Source organism: Stylophora pistillata, chromosome 10 (assembly GCF_964205215.1).
Source record: "Stylophora pistillata chromosome 10, jaStyPist1.2, whole genome shotgun sequence".
Lineage (NCBI taxonomy): Eukaryota > Metazoa > Cnidaria > Anthozoa > Scleractinia > Pocilloporidae > Stylophora > Stylophora pistillata.
The window spans coordinates 3,171,506-3,181,860 of record NC_142528.1 but is presented as its reverse complement, the minus strand read 5'-3'; the positions used below and the strand labels follow the sequence as shown (position 1 = coordinate 3,181,860).

General features: G+C 38.3%; 2 protein-coding genes across 2 annotated transcripts; both read right to left on the bottom strand.

The window, feature by feature from the left end:
- Window positions 1-697: 697 nt before the first annotated feature.
- LOC148721409 (sorting nexin-14-like) lies at window positions 698-4,582 on the bottom strand. The gene is made up of 9 exons (XM_088736164.1): window positions 4,567-4,582; window positions 3,909-4,085; window positions 3,513-3,606; window positions 2,683-2,753; window positions 2,434-2,464; window positions 2,229-2,293; window positions 1,970-2,061; window positions 1,332-1,388; window positions 698-1,089 (listed from the first exon to the last, which is right to left on the bottom strand). Exons 1-9 carry the CDS (start codon window positions 4,580-4,582, stop codon window positions 1,048-1,050), a joined length of 645 nt encoding a protein of 214 aa, XP_088592290.1. The 3' UTR covers window positions 698-1,047.
- Window positions 4,084-9,117, bottom strand: LOC148721408 (sorting nexin-14-like). The gene is made up of 9 exons (XM_088736596.1): window positions 9,072-9,117; window positions 8,782-8,892; window positions 7,829-7,874; window positions 6,557-6,578; window positions 6,004-6,053; window positions 5,672-5,787; window positions 5,484-5,595; window positions 5,112-5,152; window positions 4,084-4,890 (listed from the first exon to the last, which is right to left on the bottom strand). Exons 2-9 carry the CDS (start codon window positions 8,794-8,796, stop codon window positions 4,777-4,779), a joined length of 516 nt encoding a protein of 171 aa, XP_088592722.1. The 5' UTR covers window positions 8,797-8,892; window positions 9,072-9,117; the 3' UTR covers window positions 4,084-4,776.
- Between the last annotated feature and the right edge of the window lie 1,238 nt (window positions 9,118-10,355).

Genomic DNA, 10,355 nt, shown 5'->3' with positions numbered 1-10,355 from the left:
TGCGGGAGGTTGACTCATTTATTTATCCAGGTCTATGTTTTTTTTCCTTCTCACTCCCGAGGAACAAGACTGATGTGTTTATAATCCTGAAGACCCTTTGCCATGTTTAATATTTATTTGTGCTAGATGATTAGCGATGTGCTCCTGGCTCTTTTCACTTTCTAGTGGCGGGAGCAAAACTTTGATCAACCAGAAAGAAAAACATCAAGACAAAGATTAATTTAAGGTCAGCTCAAATTCTCTTAATGATATATTTCTCCTCCAGAAGGAAACTTACAATATGTGCCTCGAGAAGGGTTAACGCAATTGCCTGCTCTTATCTCCTGCAGAACGAGGCCGAGTTAAATAAGCGAGGCAAACATATACAGTGTTATATTTAGAACAATCTTTTGTCTCCATGCCGATCATCTCAGCATTTCAGAACCCATTTTCACCTGAATTCAGCATTTCTATCAAAATCAGAGGTTATGGCAACGGACGATGAATAGAGGGAGTTCTCATATTGTGTTTCAATGTAAAGTTAAAATATCATAGGAAAGGTATACTGTCTTCGCTGTTTAACTATGCAACAATACACCAGTAACAACAAGTTCATACCTTCCTGTAATGGTGGACGACCACACTGCCATATGTTTCATGATTAAAAACGAAAAGAATAAAATAGTTGCATTTTCGTTAAAACAAATAAAAGAAAACATTATTGTGGATGTTAATTTCGCATGACAATTTATTTTGCTTACACAGTGACTGATCACAAAAAAAGAGACAGAAGCAATCACAAACTTTTCAAAGAATAATTTTATTAATTTAGTGATTCAATCTTTCCTGTATTTTGTGGAAAACTTTTAAATAAAAGAAACATACAAATTACCACATTTTTATCATAGCTTTTGATGACTAAATTTCATTTCTGTTACGTAAATATCTACACATTTTAAAAGTTACTCTTCCGAATGAAATTATTTCCTCTTTTCTTGACTCAGAAGAGAAACTTTCCCTCAATTTGTCTTGCATTCACTGATTTTCCCTTTTTTAACATATTTTGATTCATTTGCGACGTGGGAGCTCTTCTGCTGGAAACAACTCACTCTGCGGAAATCGAAATGCAACAATTCTAAGAATTTAGCGAACTGGTTACTAACTAATAAGTTTTATGCTTCTGTCAGCGTAGAGAAATAAAAATCTTTGTCTTTGCATACGTCGAAAATTGTGTCACGTTTAATGTGAATAAATTATAGTTCTAGACCAAAACGTACGGGCTATCTAAGCTTAAGATGTTAGCTTGATGTAGAAAAGAAAGAAAGATACCGAGGAAAGAGCAAGTGTCATACCTTCTTCAGCTCTGGAAAAATCTCACCCATCAAACAATCCAGGAGAACGTACGTCAGCTAAGAGACAAACGAAAAGCTACATCATGATTAGGATACTTGGGTTCATAAACAAGTCAGCTCCTGAATCGTCTCTTATATTCACTTTGAACTATCTGCCTTGATTTGGAACCTTTGTTTGTTCTCTGGGTTTTCATTGAATGATGTAATTCTTCATTCTTACATTCATAAATTGACTTCCTTGTCTCATATAAGGTGAAAATTAAAAAGACAAAAACAATATTCAACACAAAACAACGAAAATATATCAGGAAACAAACACGGCTGTAAATATTTTCGAAACTAGCCTTGCACCGCAATTATTCATAAGTTTCAAGCGTTCGGTTGTAGAAAACGTTGTTAGATAAATCATGCTAAAATATTCCGCAGTTTATTTTTCGTCGCTCTCCTATTAACCTGCTTTATTTTATTTCTTTGTTTTTGGGCAAAAAGGAGTTGATAAAATGAGTGAACATCTGGAACAAACTACTTTAAAAGCATGACGTGGTGCAAAATACCTATCATTCCCGAACGTTGAGAAACTACTTTATTACATTAACCAAACGACTCCTTCATTTGAAAGCTCATATGAACACACCAACGTGTTTGTTCAACCTGGGCTGCTGAAGGAGCTCAAACAATGAACTAATCCCAGCTTTATGTCTATCAGCTCCAACAACACGCACGACCATATCTGTAGGCAAGTAATAAACATTGTGCACTTAAGCTAAGTTTAACACTAGTGCGCTGCAGCATGTAGGTGATTCAGGTGCAATTTGGGTGGAGTAAGGGTAGAGGTGTGTTTTTTGTCCAAAGCCACCCCCTATGGTGGGTGGCCTCCTGGTATGTTAACTCACAAACCTGGTATGAACTCGAGCATTTCCTTCAGAGTCTTTTCACGTCTTTCTAACTTCTGTGTATCCGTTCTAGGAAAAAGAAAGAGAAGTCAATCATACCAACGAAAAAACGTAGTAGTACATAGGAAATTAAAATAAATACCAAGTAATTAAATTGGCATGCAATGAAACTAGTTTAAAAAATGGCATTTTAAGACATTTTATTTTACCGTGGGGGATCTTCATCAAAGAAAAGTGCATCTACGAGAGAAGAAAAAAAATGTCATAGGCGTGCCTCTGAGTAAGTAAAATAATTCAAATTAAAAATTTTTAAAAGTAAATTTTCTTCCTCTTGGCTTTGTATCTTTCACCAGGTTTTGATGGCAGTCGAGACTTCATTTGCGTTCGTGATGAGCTTATATCACATGAAAAAAATTCCAAAAATATCAGATGGATCTACACCAGCAGTTCTCTGTCACCTCTTAGTAAATGAATTATCATAACCAGGCGATGTTCATTCGTCAACAAATCCACTTTACCAGCTAAATATCTGCGATACAAAAAAAGGGACGTAAGGTTGGCAATGGGGACGAAAGTGACCAGATTTCGCTGGTATTGAAATATTCGCTTTTTGGTGGGAAACATCTCTTTCAATATAACTCTATTTGTTTGAGAGAAGAGAGAGAGTTGAGGGAGAGTTGGCTCATTCTGTAGAAGTAGAAGTAGACATCTATATTTATACAGGATAGCCCCTTCAGTGTAGTAAACAATGGTATCAACGGGGGTCCTGTTACCCACCCATCCCACCCTAGGGGAGGACATCCATCACACAGTAATCTCGTGCGTGGGAAATTAACGTCTCTTGCCCCTAACCCTGCAGGAGACGGGACCTCCATTTATTCGTCCCTATCCGAGAAGACTAGAATATCTAATCATTTCTTGATGTTATAGAAAGGTAGAATATTCTTCTCAATTATTTTAAGACCCTGAGTGTTGGTCCGGCCGGGGCTCGAACCCTCGACCTCCCGCACAAATAGTCCAGCGCTGTATCCATTGAGCTAACCGGGAGGCTGTATTGTTTTGAACTCACTGTACATGGAAACATGAACATTCAATTTCTGTCTGGGCCAGTATGTTGTGTTCTTAAGCAAGACACTTTACTCTCACAGAACCTCTCTCCTCCCCCGAGGAGTATGACTAGTTACCGTGGAACTGTGGGAGAAATCGAAATGGCCTCTAGCAGTTATGCCGATCAGTCTCATTTACAGAATTACTTGATATCCTGCCTAAAGTTAAGTTTTATGGGCACCTGTCAGCGTAAACATCTAGAGTCTCTTGAAATGCGACTTTTCCACAAACTAACAAGCTGTATAACCAGGCTGGAACATTGAATAGACGTTGCGCTGTAAGAAAAAAAAGATGACGATACATAGCTTGACTGGTGAAAATTCACCAGAAAAGTTTGTCAATATCGCTGCAGCAGCGACATCAATCTTCGTTGGCTGTTTTGGCTAATTCTTCGTGAGCTACAGAGCCAATAATTACAGATAACTTGCGACTTGACTTATTTCAAGAAACCGAACTAAAAGGCACGCGCAGTGGTTTGGCACTTTGGCAATCTATGGCTAAATTCGCCCAACCATTAGTAAGGCAATGAATCACTTCACTTTGTACACGCTCAAAGAACGAATTTCATATGACTTACCGAGGAACAAGATGTAATCGGTGAGACCGGTCACTGGTATCTGCGGCTTCCCTGATGCTACATAACAACAAAGATTTCGATGATTATCAGCTTTATCCAAAACTCGTGTCCTACTATGATCCCATGAGCTACACCATGTAGATACGAATAAAAACAACAAACAAAGCGATTTAAAATCTTATAGATTACGGATCAAAAACTCACCTTCTACCTTCAAGCGTAATGCACTACTCCTAAAAAGGGGAAAAAACAAAAAATTATTACATAATATTGTTCATTTAAGTTGTTGTCCTTCTCGAGAATAAAAAGAAAGGTTTGCGAACCACGCAATACTCACAATGCCGGTTTTCTCCTTCCTGGAAAAAGTCCCTCCTAGATGCAATTCAACAATCAAATGTAACTCGTTAAAATGATCAAAAGGTTTCAAATCCGAAAGTACAAAATTGTTTGAAAGTGTAACATTGAGGGCTGGTAAAAGCGAGTTCAAAGCCATCTACACAAAAACGCTTAATCAAATACAGAAAAAAGATATGGAGAGAAGAAAATCATGTCTAAAATGTAAGCGTACCTCGCCTCTTCTTGATTCATCTAGAAGACCCCTACAATAGATAATACCCAATATTTACCACGTCAATAAAATAGCACAATTTTGGCTTACCTTGAATAGGCTCCATTAAGCTAAGAGCATTTGTTTTTGTTTTTGTTCTTTTGTTCGAGTCACCAGTAACCAGAGGTGAATAAAACAACTGGTTTCTGTTAACTATTTTGTGACTCATGTGACAAGATAAACTGGAAAGAGAGGCTCTGCTCGTTGCCTGTGATTATACAGATAGTTTGCAAGATCGGTCTGAGATTTATGGTTGATAGCTTAAAACAAAATCAACATGAAGAAAATGACTAACTTTGGCAATGGCTTCCTTTTTGTTGGTTGTACGGTAGATGATAAGAACGACTGCAAAAATGGATCAAGGTTCTGACCTTTCTGTAGAGAGAAACAGCAAGGTTAACAGTTTTACCCAGGGGACATTCATTGTATACCCAGGGGACATCCATTGTATACCCAGGGGACATTCATTGTATGCCCATGGGACACTCCTTGTATACCCACGGGACATTTATTGTATACCTACCGACTGAATACTTGAATAGAACTCAGTATAAGAATCAAGTAATTCACTTGTCTTTAAAGCATCGCCGGCTTACCTCCTTTTTGAGTATTGTTGTCATTGACTTGATCTTTTTACCTGCGAAAAATGCAGAATCGAGAAATTAGAACAAAAAGTATGGACTCCAACAGCTAAAACTGCAGGAGGGTGTCGGTAATATTCCTATGACAGAGAATCACGTTGGGCAAACAACCTGTCACACTTGACATTGTTTTCTGATTAGCTTAGATTGACTAATTTATCAGTCCTATAACCCCTCTTTGCTGTAAGTATGTTTCAAAAAAGCTTTTTTTGGCTTAGTAACGTCACGTTGCTTATTAATCTTTTCTTCTATTGATTTCATCCTGTATTCTTTTCATTCTATCTGTGCATAGGATATATTAGTGGTGCAAAACAGTATACAACTTACCCGCTTTATCACCCATCCTGTCAGGGCCAAACATTTTACTGAATTCCTTTTCTGGTGAAAGGAAGTTGAACAATAATCCGCTTCCCTTTAGCAGCGGATTAGAACACAAATACTAGACAACAGAAAAGCAACAAATTATTCGAAGAATTCACTCCAAGCCTCGAGATTCATTCATGCCTCATTCTCACCTGTAAATATTTCTCAAACTGAACTCTGCAGGCATCGAAATAAGTAGCTGTACTCTTCTGCGAAACTGATTTTAAAGAATTACGCTTCGGTGGAAGAAGCGAGTCATCGATTGAACCTGCAAGAGACAAAATGAAATGAAATCATATGCACGAAGCACTTTTTAGGAGTGTCGAACGGGAAAAAAGACTCGTCTAGTGGGTCTCATGGGTGTTTCTCTCATCTTGCGCGTGCTGGCTGATAAAAATGACCCTGTGTCTATGCCTTTTAGTTTGGTGTGATATTTCCAATGGAAATAATTCAAAGCAAACATGGATCAAAATCCAATACTTACCGTGGAATTCTTGTAACTTGCTTTGAAGAACAAAGAATTCCTTATACCGCCTGTTGATTTAAAATAAACATCAAAGGGCGATTAAAACTGTTAAAACCAAGTCTGTAAAGGTCCAACTTCCTCTTACAAGGACTTGCACGATAGTTTCCTCTTCGCGACTATTGTGGGTAATATGAACAAAAAAGGAAACGATATTACCAGTGCCTTCGCCACTTTCAAAATGGAAAAGGTAAGAGGAATGTTTAGCAAACTTCGATTGCTTTGTGAAAAAATGTCAAAATCGTGAAATTCGTTTAGTTCCTCAACAAAATATAGAATGGAAGGGCATCTGTATAACTTGAACTCCCCTTACTAACAGCAGTCTCTGCTTTTCGGTGAAGTTCGTCGCACGAGGGGAAAAAATCAGTGCGCCTCGCACCTAGAGTTCTGCGCGGTGCGCTAACATCGTTATTTTTTTCACTTAATTTGTTTTGACTCGTGCGACAAACTACGCCGAAAAGGAAAGACTGCTCGTAATCTGGGAAGCTGATGACAAACAGTAATTAAAACCTACCGTGCTACATCCCATCGGGTCACTACAAAGAAAGGGAAAAAAGAAATATAAGTTCACTGCTTGAGCTTCCCCCCCCTTTTTACCAAAATGCATGCATTTCTAAACCGCTTTACCAGTACCGTACCGTTCCTCAAGAAAGTAGTAAAACGAAAACAGGGATTTCTTTCATTTGGATCACTTTCACTGCTCCTTTAACGGGTCACTCACAAAGTGTAAACTCACAAAGCGATTTTGCCATATGCGTGGGTTCTGGAGGAGCTGGGGTGCCTTGAAGGCGTCAGTTTTCAGGGGTAGTGCTAGTTTGGTATCCATTGAAACCGTTTCACACTGGACTAAAGAAGGGTGTAAGGGACTGAGAGGAATACGCTCATAATCAGAAATACACTCGCAAAGTAACTGTGGAATGAGGGGACACTCGAAGGAACCTCGAACATAGCTATGGAAAAATACCTAACCACTTCAGTGGAAACAGTAAGAATAAAAATACCTCGCATTGAACCCTTTGTCGAACAGCATGTTTCATCTTAATGAACCGTTCTTATGTTGAAACTGGTAGCTTAAAATAGTAATAGTTATTATAATTTTGACTTTTAATTATCGTCACCTTGTTATCGACTTTGTTGCAAAGAAAGCCACTTTTTGCTGAAACTATACCTTTTTTATTTCAAAAGGTGGCCAGCGTCGCTTTGATTATTTGAAAACTATATACACCGTTGATAGAGCATGAAGCGAACTAGAGCCTGGCTTGTAACTCTAAAGAGAAGATGATGGAATATGAAAAATTGCGCGTTTAGCTTGAAACCTTGAATCACCAGCTCGCACTCACCGACCGAAGACTTTCACGAAGTGCATTATGGTTACAAATCTCCATGGAGCAAACGCAAATAACTCAAAAGGCAGCAGTAAGTTTGGAAAAGAAGTTCGCACAAATATCCAGAGATTTGGCGGAAACGGAAGCTGGAATCATGAGAGCGTAGAAACATTGGTTGAAAAAGATGGAAACCATAGGAAGAAGAGAACACCTCTCCGATCAAAACATAAAGTCAAGTAAACAGGGTCAAAGTCGCTGAGGGATAAACTATTTAGTGCAACAACCTGCTGATGAAAAGGATGACACATTTGTTGGGTAAAAGTAAATTCTGTCTTCGTTGATTTTGTGATGGAAAATGCTCTGATTGTTCTAGAATACCTAAAGGTTCTACGACGAAAAAGAGGAACTTTGATTTCGGAATAGCGGCAATTGTACCTGATGTATATTTACAGCATACGCACCTTCTTCTGCATCAGCTCTTTCCACAGATATAATAAACATACATTTCTGCAAAGCAAAGAAACCTTTTATGTCATGCATGAAAGTCTATTACTGCTCTCAGTTACAGTAATCGAGAGCAAGCGAACACACCACAGTTAACACTAGTTTAAGGATTCACTCTACTATCTTTGAACACGGTCACCATTCCTATCACTAGACTGATCCAACAGAATTTTAAAGGATCTGGTTTGATTGTCACAAAATGGAAATTACAATTTTCGAAGTCAACCGCGTTACAGTCATTAAAGTTTACGATATCCTTATATAATAATATTTTACTTAATGTACATAATTCTTGATGTAGGTTGTAATTTTTTATTGAATATTTTGTTGTGGGCTTCCTAGAAAGTAGGCTGATAGGTTCTAAAGAAACTATTTAGGGCTGTGTCGGTGGGGGTAACGAAATAATTTTGGGTTGTGTGTGCTTTTAAAGGCAGAAATTTTCTGCCTTTAAAAGCACACACAACCCACAATTCCTCTATTCGCTCCGACGAAGGGCTAACGCTTGAAATGTAAGCTTTTGTAATCGTTACGATGGCCAATTTACCATTTAACTTTTGTTGATATATCCAAATTATTTCCTGGAAAGTAGCTTGTAGCTAAGTGTGGTGCTACATTAAATAAAGAAGAACTACTACTACTACTACTACTACTACTACTACTACTACTACTACTACTACTACTACTACTACTACTACTACTACTACAATGATAAGGTTATTTCCTCCTCACTTTAACCTGCAATGGTAGCCTATCACTGACGTTCAATTAGTAAAACGAAACGCGAAAGCAAAGGGCGCGATGGTAGCGAAGGAGTGAAAAAAACCCGGAAGGTTTGGGTCGGGTCGCGTGCTTAATCTCAAGACCCGACCCAATCTTCCCGGTTTTCACTTGAAGTAAAATGACCAATCACCTGTTTAGTTTCCATGATCACGTGAGGAATCGTTATCTTCCACAAGCTGAGGTCACGCGTCTCCTTTTCTTCCACTCCTTCATTTTCTTCTTCACTTTCCCAGTCACAATCCTTCAAACAAATGAATAAAAATTCGTTTTCGAGCTTTTGCAAATCACGAATTGATTTCAGGATCAACATCGATGACCATGATTCAATTGCTCTGTGATCCTTTCACTGTTCACCTACATTCAAACAATTCCAAATCGTTTACACTACTAAGTTAGTTGGTGAAAGTTGTAGAGTGTTACCGGAGGTGTGTCTGGGATATCACACGGGTCCTCTTCATACGGTGAGTCATCTAGTCTCCCTCGCAGCCGTTTTTAGTCTCGTCACGCAACGCTTCTCCCCACAAACGGCTGCTCACATTCGAACAACATTCCTTTCCGCTACTTCAACCAATCACTATTTGGGTTACATGTGTTGAGAACTGTACGCGCCAAAGTAGTCTATCCAATCATATTGTTTGTTTCATCTTCGAGTTCAAAGCTTTGAAAATGGCGTCCTTTGAAGAAGCGTTTAATGTTGTTAGTAATACATTTCGAATTCCTAGTTTAAATGCGCAGCAAAAAACTGGAATTAGGAAAATAGTTGAGGAAAGAAAGGATGTATTTGTCAATCTTCCTACTGGTTTCGGGAAATCTCTCCTGTATGAAGCATTACCACTCGTGTTTGATCTTACCTCACAAGAGCCTGGTGATATTGTCGTCGTTTTCTCACCATTGGGGAAAGCCTTATGAACGACCAAGTGTCCCATTTGAGGGAGCTAGGGCTAAAAGCTGGTAACATAAGTTCACTTGAGGGTGGTAAACGCACTCGTGTCGAAAGCGGCGAATATTCCTTAGTTTACGGATCCCCTGAAGCGTGGTTAAGGAACGAACGCTGGAGATTTATGCTGACGAACTCTGTGTACTCCATGCCAAAAAACTCTGTGCCATTGCCGTCGATGAAGCGCATGTAGTAAGGCAGTGGTAAGTGTTTCAATAAAAACGAGTCTGCAGCAAAATGTTATTTTACATGTATGTTTTAAATTAAGCAGTATAAAGGAAAGGACAAGAATGTAAATATTGTAAATAGAAAATGTAAATAGTTTAGTCAGTATTAGTATTACACTGTGGTCTTATTTTGGTTATCGTTATTTTATTCTGTCTGTGTTATATTACACATGATCACCTGTAAAAATGTTGTGTCTAAATACAAGACATTATCATTGCAGTATACACTTCTGAGTGCTTCAGATTACCAATAAAATTGATATTGGGTGCCATGGTGTAGCCTATTTGATTGTCACTACTACATAGATAAAAGCTAAACTTTTTAAAATTTTATACCCCTAGACCCTAAAAGGAAGTAAATGTCCCATCAACCTATTAAAACTATGCTTGAAACTAACGTCATTTAGGGAACTTAGTCTGACAGGACCTGTCCCGACACAAATAAAACCTAAAAGTTCTAAGATGGTAGACCCCTAGACCCTAAAATGGAGATAAATGTCCCATCAACTTATTAAAAACCTATGCTTGAAGCTAACGTCA